A 14,616-nucleotide genomic window follows, 5' to 3' on the forward strand; every position below is an offset into this window, starting at 1 on the left:
GCAATCTCATCAGCATTGATAAGATGTCAGCCGGGACATCTAGATCTTTAAGTACTCTCCATAATTTATCCCTTGGTACCAAGTCAAACGCTGCTCGTAGGTCCACAAAAACCGTATACAGGGTGCCTATACCAATTGACACAGTCTTCCAGTATAAAAGATTAAATCGGAAGATCTGATCTATTGTAGAGACACCCTCTCTGAACCCGGCTTGGTACGGGCTCAGTATGTCCCGCTCTGCAATCCATGCTTGGAGTCGGTTCAGTAGCAATCTGCCGAACAACTTTTGGGGAACATCTATTAAACTGATTGGTCTATAATTGGAGGGGAGCAGTGGGGATCCCTTTTTAGATATTGGGACAATCTCTGCGCCCAGCCAAGTTTTTGGAACGTCCATGCCACCCAGAATAGAATTAAATAGGCTCAGTAAGTATGGAGCCCAGACAAACTGGTTCATGTTTAAATAGGTCACCGGGCAAACCATCTAAGCCAGGTGCCTTACCAGGTGCTAATCTGTCTATCGCCTCATATACCTCCTTCAAAGTAAATGGGGGCCCTTTTGATTCGTCATTATTAAAATTGGTTAAGTTTGGAAGACCGGGTGTGCTATATAAGAATTTAAAATGATTTTGCCATACAATAGCTGAGATATTTGGCTCAATTGCATCGGGTTGTGTTTCTGACCCTGTATTCACAAGACGCCAGAATATACGAGAATCTCCTCGTGCTAAAGTAGTTTTAAGTTTCTCCCATTTGTTATGCTCCCATTCCTTTTGTGCAAGACCAATCATGCGTTTGTATGCTGAACGCCTGGCCCTGATGACCTCAATCCCCTGGCCCTCTTTCATTGCATCAAGAAGATCCGATTTGGCCTTCCGGCATGTGGAATTATACCAAGTGGGACCAGAAGGGCGTCTAATAGGTCCTTGCTGGGTTGAAAAGAGGATGTCAGCCAATGCCAGAATTAGGTCTTCATGGAGTATTCCCCACTCATTCCGAGTGTCAAGGATAGCATCTTGTTCAATAATTGCAAGAGCTTTTGTGAGTATGGGAATGGCCCGGGCATAAAGCCTGGGGAGATTATCTGGATTTAAAAGTAATCTCTCCCATCTCACTCTCCGTCTATTGTTCACAAGAGTTAGACCCATCCGGGATGTCAATGTCTGACCCCTCATGGCCGTACGGTCGGGAAGAGTATATTCCGTTTCCAAAGCATGATGGTCACTATCCAACCTCGGAAGAACCCGGAAATCGTTAATAAGTGACCAAGATGCTAGGGGGACAAGAATGTAATCCAATCTTGATTCCCTACCACCTCTATTGTATGTATATTTTGGTGGAATATCGGATTTTTTCCGACCATTACAGGCTCGAAGGCCGAATTTTAAGGTTAGTGTTGTAATTTGGACCGCAAGAGGTGTCCATGCTCTTGGGCCAGGCGCCTCCAGGGGAGGTATGGACCAAAGCGCATCCTCCTAATCAGCCAGACCATCTAATGGGCCATAAAGTGGCTCGTAATGACAATTTAGATCACCCCCAATTAAATAAGGAGTGTCTGCAGGGATTTCACTTAAAACTAAGGCAAGTTCCTCTATAGTACAAGATTCAAGCCCATTGTTTACTGGGCGAGAATAGACATTTACCACCATGAGTTTATTTAGATTTGGCCATTCCAATAATACAACAAGGATATCCTCCGTCGAAAGTGGATGTAAAACAGCGCTACATCCCAGATCTACTGCCAACCAAGTTGCGAGTCCACCCGAGGGACGTCCTTTCCCTCCCCATTTCGCCTGCGTAAAGAATGTCGCGTAACCTGGGTAATTCACCTCTTCACATGCCCAGGTTTCTTGAAACATACATATGTCTTTACTCCTGACAAATGTGTTCCATTCTGGGCAGTGCAACTTGTTAGTGAGGCCCGCCACATTCCATGATAATATTTTTAGAAAGGGAGAATTAGTGCTGTCAGTGGGTTCTTCTAAGACAGGAGGGCTGCGCGCTTGGTGCACCGGAGATATACTAGTGCCGGAAGTAAGGGCTTGGGAAATCTCCACCTCCCAGGCAGGAATATTAGGGTAATCGAGGGAATTAACCATCTGGTTCGTGATGTCAGCCTTTACAGAATTAACTTCCTCAGTTAGGGAGGATATAGCACATTCCTCTTTGCTACCTGTCCTGGACTGTCAATCCACCCAGTCTAAATTCCCATATCTATTCTGGGTAGGGAAGTAGTCAAGGTACGATATTTCTTTCATGCAGGGGACACCCCTTTCCCTATTGCCCCGCCTACCGCCTCTACTCCGTACTAGTTCCCAATCACCCTCTCCATGAACTTGTAATGGGGGTGGGTAAAAAGGATAGCGGTAAAGCTTGGATAAAGGTTCCCCTATCACGATAAGGCCAGTTGGATATGTAAGAGACGGTCCTAGGGTCCCTGAAATTGACCAGGACACAATCTCCATCGATAGATTTCTTTACACCACCCAGCCATGGAACTCTTCTTACCATCAAAACTTCACTGGTTATTCCTTCGGGGAGCGGTCTATTAATGGTAAGCCAATTAATAACCTTGTTTTTAAGAGCTTCCACCGACTCTTGCATGGATTCTTTTAGAACGGGGATACCTGCTAGAATTACTATGTATGGACTAGCCTCAGGCGGTAAATTGATGATCCTTTGTTTTCCAGTATTACTATTGTTCAAACCCTCATTGCCAGGCACAGCCGGCTTCTCCTTCGGACTTTTGTTTAATACCTGATCTATGACTGGCAATTTAGAATGAAGAGGGGAGGTATGGGACTTTGAGGGGTCAGAGGGAGGATTCAAATTTATAGCTGATGGGGGTATTTTATTCATCGCGCTACTCAACCCTATATCTAGTGGTCTGCTATCTTTTACACGGGCAGCTGTTATATAAGCCAGTTCCTTTTCAATACAGTTACCTTTGTGAATAACCCTGTGCGCTACCAACATAACTATAAAGTACTTTCTACCACGTATTCTTTCACGTCTCTGCACAGCTGTGTTAATTGCAGTGTTGTACAGCTGCACGTATTTAGCTCCTCTGCAGGTAGGCGCTAGAGGTGGTAGTGTCAGCAGTAATATTTCACAGGTGTTGGGTTGATTGCCACTTTCCACTGTGTTCTGAGATTTATGTGGTAAATTCGGTGTTTATTAAATTGTGTCCCTGGACACACTCAATAGCGAGTCTGCTGATCGATAAATGCTTTTCATATTCGGTTTGTTTTGCACACGCGTCTAGTTTTCACAATTAACCATTTACCCCAGACGCTCCGGATTTCTCGTTCTCATTGAGGTGAAAGAGAGACATGTTCGAGTAATCAGCCTGGTGAAAGCTTGAATCAAAATACATCTATTTTGAGCCACTGGAGGACTCTTTAATTGCGGGGAACTGCTACTGAATGACTCTTCTTGCAAAATGATGTTTCACAGGCTGTCTTTGAAACCCGTTCTCCCGGCGGTTTTCTGTGTCCTTTTCTTTAATCTCATTCACACAGACGAATTTATAAATATAGGGGTTTGTATCTGACACGCTTCAACAGCCTTCATGTAATAACTATCGTTACAGGGCTGTGCAAACACCGCTGCAGTGTGCACCGTGGCTGCCACTAGTTCACACGTGTCTGTCTGATCCCCTCCTGTGAGGGCTTTTTTCACACTCCTTTGATGCATCTTTGCTGAGCGATAAAACACCTTGTTCCTGAGAGGTCGAGGGAGTCTGTGGCAGATGTTTGCCTTTCAGGATGTATTCTCTCGCGCTGTTAGCTTTGACTGGTGCGTTTCTCTGTGTGCATGGGCTGTTGTATCTGACATGTACCTTCCTTTCATCGATGACCTCTAACCCCTGCTCTTTCTCTTCTCATTCTTCCATTGTAGATCAGCCAGGTGCTGGGCAACGAGATCAAGTTTGCTATGCGAGAACCCCTGGGACTCAGGTACGGCCTCTTGAGCGGTTTCTCGGGGTGTGATTGCTTCTGTCTGCCTGAGTGTGTTCGGCTCTGCACAAGTTATGCTACCCACATAGCACCATCTCCTGCATTAAGACCAGGAGCTAGAGTTATCAAGATATGACGCACCGCAACGCAGCAAGGCAATCCGTCAAATGCAGAGGGCAGGATGCGCCATATTACACGGCGCGTTCTCGCGCTCTCTGTGCTAGCACCCATGCAGGCACCCATGCAGGCACCCATGCAGGCACCCTTGCAGGCACCCCTGCGCCATGGTGAAACGGTGCTTGCATTACAGGCAGGATTGTTTTCGTGCAAGAAGGGATAATCCCTTCCTGAACAAAAATAACCCATAGAGGCTTCCTCAACCATGAGAAATAAAGATGGTTCTGCTTGTTGCGCCTCTGTTGACAGGCCATACCATTTTGACACATTACCCGGTTTTCTAGTCTTAATGTGCCAAAAAGCATGAGTGGATGTGTGGGCACACTCACTCTCCCCCCATTTAACACCTTCTTGGAGCGGAGTAGAGCGCGCCAGCAGCTTGTGCTGCCCAGTTACTCTAGAATTGCCAAGCCACACAGGACCAGGTAAGGTGGCTTTTTGTGACTTGGGAATTTTGACTTATGGATTGTGTTGTCTTGTGTGACTCGTGGGCAGCACAATTCTTTGATAAATCTGGCCCCAGCTGTATAACCGGCCTTTCTCTAGATCACCTGATGGGGACATGTGTCTCAGTGCCCGGGCCCCTGCAGCAGGGGCTGCTGGGCTGCTGGGCTGTTGGGGAATAGGAGGTGGTAAGGGTTTGGGGGAGGGGGAGAGAGGCAGAGGCGGGCCTATGCTGTACATTGGCAGTCTTAGCCTCTCTACAGATGTACCACTTTGCCCACTGCATCTCTTTACAAGGTTGTGTATTTTTTATTGTGTCACAGCAAAGTTATGCACTGTTGCACATTTTGTAATAGCTTCAACTGTGGGTGAAAATTTCCCACAAAATAAGACAACATTGTCAGCCTCGAGAAGCAATGCATGGGCAGAAAACATTATGGGTGAGCCGTCATTGTTTCACTCTGGGTATTTATTGAAGTAAAAACTCACAAAAAGCCCCCTCAAAAGACATTTAGACTTAAAAACAACGTGCAATGCAGAGCATATGCTCTTGGAGTAGTGAACGCAAGCGCTCTCAAAGGGACATTGCTGTCATAACCTCTTCAACAAACACTCACCTTGGGGCAAAAGGATTGAGTGGCACATTTAGAGTATCACTCGTGTTTAGGTGTACTGCTCGAACAGGCGGGACTATCACTAGTGTTAAGTGTACTGCTCGAACAGGCGGGACTATCACTACTGTTAAGTGTACTGCTCGAACAGGCGGGACTATCACTCGTGTTCAGGTGTACTGCTCGAACAGGCGGGACTATCACTAGTGTTAAGTGTACTGCTCGAACAGGCGGGACTATCACTACTGTTAAGTGTACTGCTCGAACAGGCGGGACTATCACTAGCGTTCAGGTGTACTGCTCGAACAGGCGGGACTATCACTAGCGTTCAGGTGTACTGCTCGAACAGGCGGGACTATCACTAGTGTTAAGGTGTACTGCTCGAACAGGCGGGACTATCACCAGCGTTCAGGTGTACTGCTCGAACAGGCGGGACTATCACTAGTGTTAAGGTGTACTGCTCGAACAGGCGGGACTATCACCAGCGTTCAGGTGTACTGCTCGAACAGGCGGGACTATCACTAGTGTTAAGGTGTACTGCTCGAACAGGCGGGACTATCACTAGTGTTCAGGTGTACTTCTCGAACAGGCGGGACTATCACTAGTGTTAAGGTGTACTGCTCAAACAGGCGGGACTATCACTAGTGTTCAGGTGTACTTCTCGAACAGGCGGGACTATCACTAGTGTTCAGGTGTACTGCTCGAACAAGCGGGACTATCACTAGTGTTAAGGTGTACTGCTCGAACAGGCGGGACTATCACTAGTGTTAAGGTGTACTTCTCGAACAGGCAGGACTATCACTAGTGTTAAGGTGTACTGCTCGAACAAGCGGCACTATCACTAGTGTTAAGGTGTACTGCTCGAACAGGCGGGACTATCACTAGTGTTAAGGTGTACTGCTCGAACAGGCGGGACTATCACTAGTGTTAAGGTGTACTTCTCGAACAGGCGGGACTATCACTAGTGTTAAGGTGTACTGCTCGAACAAGCGGGACTATCAATAGTGTTCAGGTGTACTGCTCGAACAGGCGGGACTTTCACTAGTGTTCAGGTGTACTGCTCGAACAGGCGGGACTATCACTCGTGTTCAGGTGTACTGCTCGAACAGGCGGGACTATCACTAGTGTTAAGGTGTACTGCTCGAACAGGCGGGACTATCACTCGTGTTCAGGTGTACTGCTCGAACAGGCGGGACTATCACTAGTGTTAAGGTGTACTGCTCGAACAGGCGGGACTATCACTAGTGTTAAGGTGTACTGCTCGAACAGGCGCGACTATCACTCGTGTTCAGGTGTACTTCTCGAACAGGCGGGACTATCACTAGTGTTAATGTGTACTGCTCGAACAGGCGGGACTATCACTAGTGTTAATGTGTACTGCTCGAACAGGCAAACAAGAGGTCATTGTGAGAATCATGACAGCCATCAATGCAGAGGCAATCTTAGATATCAGTGTAAGGCATATCTACAGTCTGTCCTAGCAGTAGAGCTGAACACTGGTGATATCTCCAGCCTGTCCTAGCAGTAGATTTTAACATGAGTGATAGCTCCAGACTGTCCTAGCAATAGATTTGAACACTAGTGATAGCTCCAGCCTGTCCTAGCAGTAGATCTGAATGCTAGTGATAGCTCCCTCCTGTTCGAGCAGTAGATCTGAACACTAGTGATAGCTCCAGCCTGTTCGATCCGTCCACCTTAACACTAGTGATAGTCCAGCCTGTTCGATCCGTCCACCTTAACACTAGTGATAGTGTTTGAATGAGTCCCAAATGTTTCACATCCCCTTCTTCTTAAGTCTCTCTAATGTGATGAGTGCATGTGTTTCAACCTGATCCTTTGCTTTGCCGCTGTGGGTGTCTACTGCATGTCTAATCGTACTGTTTTATTCTTCTCTCTTGATGTCTCTCACTCTTATCCTCGTCTTCATCCATAGGTTATGGCAGTTCGTCTCTGCGGTCATGTTTACAGGCGTTGCACTCATGGTAAGCAATCAGTGTCCATATCTTGATATCTTCAGTTTGCCTTTGACTTTCTACACCATGTCGGTTGGGAGTGTTGGGGGAAGAGAGGCCCGTTACCTCTCGTCCCCGCCCGCTCCTGTATGGTGCTTCTTGTGGGTCTGTCAGTGGTGCTCTCCACAAAGCCCATAGTGGCCTCCAAATATGACCATTAATGATGCTGCAAAGAAGCCAGAAGGACTCTCAGATTCCATTTCTACTTGTTGTCTAAAGAGTCCTCTTCCTGCACCAGGATGTACAGGATACTTGGGTTTATTGAAGAACATAAGAGATGCACGCCTGCCCCATCACCGCTCAGCAGAAACCGCTGCTGCTACGAGTCTCTCACCTCCTCATCACAGTTTCCACTTCTAACATTAATCTTGTGCAACATGTAATTCGAAACACAACTCCTCCCTCTTTCCCAACAACAATGCAATGAATGAAGATTTCCACAATTCTATATGTATGTGAGCACCATCATAGGACATACACATAAACATATATAATATAGGCAACAGACGTTAGCAGTCTCTTACACAGTGACTTCTTCAGGATGACCGTTAGCCACATTTATGGAATTGGATACACCCCCCACCTTCCAAAACAATAGTGTTGCCTCTCACTTTAATGATATTCATAGGTTGTGACCAATTAGGCCCCTCCCTCCCCTGCCTAAATAGTTTCCTAACCTGGCACGTGCCCATTTGTTGGCCTTGATGTTGCATGACCTACAAACGTCCTTCTCCCAGTGCCTAGAGTGACATTCCCTCTTAATGGAGTCTCACCCTTTGTCCCACTGCTACTCTTTCACTGACCCCTGCACTAGGATGGGCGGCGACGCTCCTGTGTACTGCGGTGAAATGTGCTGTAGACCCATCACTGTTTGTATAGTTCCTCCTTCCAATGCAACCCACTCCTCACAATTAATTGAGCTCTCTCACCCAACATCTGACCGAATCATTCTACTGGCCCATTTTCATGCGGGTGATACAAGGCAGTTCTACGATAGGCATTGGGAACCAAAAGCTCCTTCTTTTGGCGCGATGTGAAGTGTGTCCCGCAATCAGTCACAATTTTCTCTGAACCCCTTCTCTTGCACATCATCAGGTGCCAGTTACAGCAGCCTCCAGGGCAAGGGATGGGATCAGGGGGCATCACAGGGCACTGCACAGCCACCTACTTCTCTGAGCTGAGTTCCTGTGCCGTATTGACTGTGCTGGGAGGGAACTCTACAGGAGTGACACAGCATTCAGTCATTCATTGCTCTCAAATGACTCCCATTTAGGCTCCAGTCTCCATTTTACTCCATTTTTACTTTGAACAGTGCCCATCTCCTTACTAAATGTCAGGGCAATCAATCCAATTATTTTAATGGAACTTTCAAGTTGGGCCAGAATTCCTTTTCATCACTGAACTCTTGGACATTTGACACGTTCAGAGCTGCCACTAGCGTAGAAAGGTTGCTCTGGGCCCTAAAGCTTAACAGTGCCAAATTCTTAATTCAAACACCCACCAGCACTTGGTTTGGTAGTAAAAACAAACCCTCTCACTTTTGAGGCCACGGTGCTACTGCACCTGCCGCGCTACTGAAAGTTACTGCCTCCTCTGTTTCTTGCTCTCTCCATATCACATATACCCCCTTTTTAAGATTATTCTCTCCCCAATAACTCACTTCCCTCAGTTCTCCCAACCCCTACATTTTCCTCTCCTAATACCCATTTTCTCCTGCCATCTTTCTATTCGTGTTCACCTACATGACTCTTATGCTCTTGTCTCGTATTATTACCTTTTACTCTCTTGATCCGGCACTACTGAATCTATCCTCAGAGCAATTTTTTTCTTTGTTGGTAGTTCAGTCTTATTATCATTGGGTTTACTCTTTCTTTAACTGATTCTAACTCTAAATCTTTTCCTTGCTGTTTTCCCCCTTAATCCTGTGAATTCCTCTCCATGTCGTCGCTTCCCTTTTTCCATGTATGCTGCCTTCTTCTTTGTCTTGATAGTTACTCAACGTATGCCTTGTTCATGCCACCAGTCCCTTTCCCACCTCTATCCACTTTATGCTAACCCATACCTTTAGCTAAGGTTTTATTTGAGAGAATGTTGTGCCATGAACATTCAAAATCAGATGCTCTGTTCTTAGCTGGAACAAGTAAAACAAAATAGTTTAAATTATACAACTTATGAAGTTAACTTATTTCCATTTACAAATACCTCATCAAGAAGTATTGTTGCTAATGTATGCAATGAAACACAACCAACATTTTTCGATCTTTTTGATATCATGCTTAAATCTGCTGCTAATGTATGTCAATTTATCAGCAGTAGAAATGTCTTTGTGACTGCGTCGTAGGATACCAACATGTTTCGGTACAATAGTAGGATTTCCCAAACCAGTACCAGGAAACTGCTTCCACTCAACAGTAGGATTTCAGTATGTTCTGAACAAGCTGTCATTAGTTTATAAATCCATCCCAACCAGCACCCCACTTACCTTGCAGACAAGCTCACCAGCACTGGTGGTTCCCAGCGCACCCGCTGCCAGGACCTCATAGTACTGCTCCCTCAGAAGTGTAAAAAAGAAAAAAACAAGACAGCAGGCCTTTTCCATTTCGACACCCAGGATCTGAAACAGCAGCTCCATATATTTATCAGGATGGCCCCAACACTGTTCAAGTTAAGGAACGAGTTGAAGTAACACTACATCAAGATGCAAATCGTCCACAACTCACCACTCCCACTACTTGCGGACTTTACAGTTGTGTTTGACCATGTACAGCACTCCGCTGTCTTTTGGCTAGGTTTACACTGTAGAAATACCATGCGCATCAATCCGTACAATAGGATGGCGACAAGATTCGATCCAAAAACACGAATTCCATATGTTCCAGTCCAGCAATAGGATAACATGTCGTCGTCCAGTAAAACGGATAGCAACACGTTTCAATCCAACTCCGAGTTGCCAAGATGTTCCTGTGTAGCTCTAGCTAACGAAAATGTTTTAATGGTTGGATATCACTGTTTCGATCAAGCCATTCAAGCATCATCGTCCAATGGAAAAGCAAGAATCCTAATTTTCCCGCCCAGCATCGGGGAACTTCATGCTGGTATCCACCAATGTGGTATCAACATGTTATTGTCCAGCAAAATTAGTAACAAAGTTTCCAATCCAGCTGTAGGATGTAACAAGTTCCCATTCAGCTCTAGGAGACAGACGCGGTTGTCCTCCATCCAGTAGCGGGACATTTGCTGGCATCCATGTTCCTGCTCCCATCCAGCAGCAGGGAGCACCATATTTCAATCCAATAATATAATACCAATATCATTCCATAAAGCAACAGCAACAACATGTTTCCATCCATTAGTTTGAAACATAATGTTACCCCATCGCCAGATGGGAAGATATTGAAATCCTACTAACCGTCTGAATGTTTTACTGTTAAGTTGTACAGGACCGACAGGTTTTGACCGAAAAGTAGGATTTCAATAATATAACAATCGGACAGCAACATGGATGGATGCAACAGCAGGATAGCAGCACATTCCCAGCCACCATAATGAATAATGACATGCATTATACCAATCTCTACCCATCCGGATGTAGGATAACTTCATGTTTCAAGTCAGCGGTTGGATATAAATATGTCCTGATGCACTTATAGGATAAGAACCGTTTTTTTTTTTTTTTAAAGTTTTTATTGTGCAGAGAAAAAGGGTACAAGCACGGGCCTACAACCTCCTGGGCCGGCCGCTAGTATTCAGAAATGATCGAGCAGGTCAAAAAACATTGACTGGCCCACAGGGGCTCCGCTAAATTACAGAAGATCAGACTGCACAAAAGGGACGTCAGGATATACCCTTTTTACATAAATATCAACAAAAGTAAGAAAAACAAAAAGCAAGGCGAAAAACATTGAAAGGGCGTCTAACCACAGTAGAGGAACTCCACACCCGACCACCCTAGGGTGGTCAATAAAAAGGAGGGGAGTCTGAGAGGGAGGGGGGGGCCACGGGAAAACCAAATCTATACACAGATGAACAAATTAAGCAAGGAACCATCAAGGATCAGGGGGACAAGGCAACCTCAGACGTAACCACCAGGGGGGGAGAACAGATAGTCCCTCGATACACATTCCACTGACCCCAGATTCTACCCCACGCCCCCGGTTTACCACGAGCCACATACACCGTCTTCTCCCTGAACATGCACCAGTCCATGTTCTCCTTCCATACGGACACGGTGGGAGGCCGTTGGGAACCCCAAAGCTGCGCAATATCTCTCTTCGCGATCATGTTCCCAAGGGCCGCCCACCGAGCCTGGGCCGCATTATAGTCATTGGGCTCCCACACATTCAGGACACATCGGCGCACCTCAGGCAACAAAGCGACCCCAGTGACTCGTTTCATAACATCATGCACCTGGCGCCAATATTCCGCCACCTCGCGGCACTCCCAGAGGATGTGGAGAAAGGTGGCACTGAGCCGGCAGCCACGCTTACAGAGCCCGTCGTCAGAAAACCCCATCGAGACCAAACGGGGAGCCGTCACATAGACACGATGGAGAATCTTAAGCTGGACCAGACGGAGACGGGCCGGGATGGCAACCTCCTTAGGGGATGACAGCGCAGACTGCCAGTCCTCGTCGTCCAACTCAACCCCATCACCCGTCCACGCCTCCCGAAGTCGCACCAAGAGATCAGCCCGATTATTTATTAATTTTTTATAAATCAGGGAGATAGTACTGTCGGGGACGTGTCCGTCGAGTATACGGTCCTCGAGAGGCGAAGAAACAGGGACCGTGGTCCCCTCCCCAAAGACCGAGAGCAGGGCGTGCCGTACCTGGGCATAGCGGAAGAACTCCCTTTCACTAAGCTCGTACTCGCTCTGAAGCGCCGCGAAGGATTTAACCGCGCCTTTAACCCATAGGTCCCCCACTCTGCTAATGCCGATCGTATCCCAGTGCTCAAAGCCTTTCGTTGTCCAGAGGCTTCCCAAGCGCTCTGAGGCGAATAAAGGAGTAGCACACGTTAAACGCTCACTCCAGCCCACAGCTACATTCGCCGCCTTCCACACCCGTACCGCAATCCTAGTAGGGCCCGTGAGGGTCCTTCCGACAGATCGAGAGTAAAGCGCTCTGTTATAGTTACCGCCGGGAAGCAGGAATTTATCCATCTCATATGCCGGGTTCGAACCAGGAGCGTACGTAGCATGGTTAATGGCAGCCAGCTGGGAGGCCCAATAGTACCTTCTAATGTCAGGAAGCGCGATGCCCCCGTCATACCAGGGAAGAGTCAGCTTTGCCAAAGCGATGCGCGCACGACCGTCCCAAACCAGTCTCCTCTGCAAACTCCCCACTTCCCTAAAGTAGGCCGCCGGAATGATATCGAAGGAGTTCTGGAGTGCGTAAAGAAATCTGGGAAGGGACATCATTTTAAACAGTGCTGCGCGACCAAGTGGAGACAAGGGCAACTTACACCACCGAGCCGTATCCACCCTCATACGCCGGAGGGGAGACAGGAGATTCTGCTCGTAGCGGGCCGCCGGGTCCAACGAAACGTACACCCCCAAGTATTTAAAGCCGGATTGAGATGTTTGGATCGGAAGCCGAGGCGGCAAGAGAGGAAGGCCACCGGAGATAGGATACACGCAAGATTTGGACCAGTTAATTATCAAACCCGAATTTCTCCCGAAGGAAGTAAGAACATCAAAAAGCACATTGAGCGACTTCCGCGGCGAGGTGAGGTACAAAAGAATGTCATCCGCGTACAACAAGACCCGATCCTCGAAGCCCGGGGCCCACCGGATCCCTCTGATCGAGGGCTCCCAGCGGAGCCAGGCAGCGAGCGGCTCCAAGGCGAGAGCAAAGAGCAGAGGGGACAATGGGCACCCCTGCCTAGTACCCCTCCCGAGAGCGAAGGGCCGAGAAACCCGCCCATTGACAACAACCTGAGCCATTGGTCCAGCATAGAGGAGCTTAACCCAACTAATAAATCCCTCCCCAAAGCCAAACTTCGCCAAGACGGCCCAAAGGAATGGCCACTCGATGGTATCAAAGGCCATCGTGGCGTCTAAGGAAACCAATATGGCCGGTTCAGAGAAGGACTCCGCCCTAGCGAGGACGCCATGGAGACGCCGCAAGTTGAGAGCGGTATTACGATGCGGGATAAAGCCGCATTGATCCGGATGTATCAGATCACATATAACTCTCAGCAAGCGATTAGCGAGGACCTTGGCAAGGATTTTCGGTTCGGCATTTAGTAGGGAAATAGGCCTATATGAGGCACAGCGGTCTCGTGGCTTACCGTCCTTGGGAATCACAACTATGGTAGCCAGACGCTGGTCGTCGGGAAGGGAACCCCGCTCGAGCGATTCCAGAAACATACGACGGAGGAAGGGCGCGATTTTATCCGGGCGTAGTTTATACAGTTCAATCGGCAGTCCGTTGGGGCCCATAGCCTTGCCCGAGCGAAGGGAACGAATCGCGGTAGCGATCTCGTCGACAGACAGGGAGGCCTCCATCTGCTCACGATCCTCGACGGATAAGCCGGGCAAGGCAATATCCCGCAGCAAGAGACGAGAGTCATCCTCATCTCTATCAGATACCGGGGAGTACACCGCCCGGAGGTGGTCAGCAAAACACTCCACAATCTCACCAGGGTCAGTCACACACACTCCATCCGAAACCCGAAGCTCCGGGACCACACGATTCACTCTCTCCTTCTTGTCCAACCAAGCAATCAGTTTACCCGCCTTGTCCCCGGCATCATACAACCTACCCTGCTGCTCCCTATACATGGTCTTGGCAGCGTCAGTAACAAGAGACTTATATTCAAACTGCTTCAAGCTGAGGGCGTGAAGCCCGTCCCGAGTGACACCCGTCTCCAAAGCTGCCTCCAGCCCCGATACTTCAGTCTCCAGCTTCACCACCGCCTCATTCTTAACCCTCTTAGCCTCCGCTATCTGGGATAGGGCATGCCCGCGGAGCACTGCTTTGAAGGCTTCCCACAGGGACACTGAGGACAACACCGACCCCTCATTCTCGAGAAAATACAGATCAATCGACTTAACAAGGCTATCACGAATTTTGGGGTCTCGCAAGTACCAAGGGTTAATAGGGGCGATCCGCCCAGCGGACCGCATCCCGGTGTCAAAAAGCAAAGAACCGGTTTTAATCTATCGGAAAGGTATGTTCCCTTCCCATCTACTAACATAATATCTCCTTGTTTGTAAGAGCCTCTCCTGCCTGAGGACTATCACCTTCTTGTTACTCGTTCAGTCCTGATAGTGTCATATGTGTGCAACGACCTATTTGCGTATAATCCCTGGAGCATTTCCCTGTGGTTTAGTCTGCTGACCTTCGGTTGCATCACAGGATTACACCGCTTGTGTAGAGATCTTGTAATTATTTGGTTTTTAATACCAAAT

General features: G+C 47.8%; 1 protein-coding gene across 5 annotated transcripts in view; it reads left to right on the forward strand.

The window, feature by feature from the left end:
* TP53I11 (tumor protein p53 inducible protein 11) overlaps window positions 1-14,616 on the forward strand; it is a 442,907-nt gene that overhangs the window by 385,755 nt on the left and 42,536 nt on the right. For all 5 annotated transcript variants that reach the window (XM_085643446.1, XM_085643443.1, XM_085643442.1 and 2 more), the window contains 2 exons: window positions 3,901-3,959; window positions 7,125-7,173. In XM_085643446.1, coding sequence (XP_085499572.1) covers window positions 3,901-3,959; window positions 7,125-7,173 — 108 coding nt within the window. The remainder of the gene's footprint in view (window positions 1-3,900; window positions 3,960-7,124; window positions 7,174-14,616) is intronic.

The sequence above is a fragment of the Triturus cristatus genome, chromosome 3_1, assembly GCF_964204655.1.
Source record: "Triturus cristatus chromosome 3_1, aTriCri1.1, whole genome shotgun sequence".
Lineage (NCBI taxonomy): Eukaryota > Metazoa > Chordata > Amphibia > Caudata > Salamandridae > Triturus > Triturus cristatus.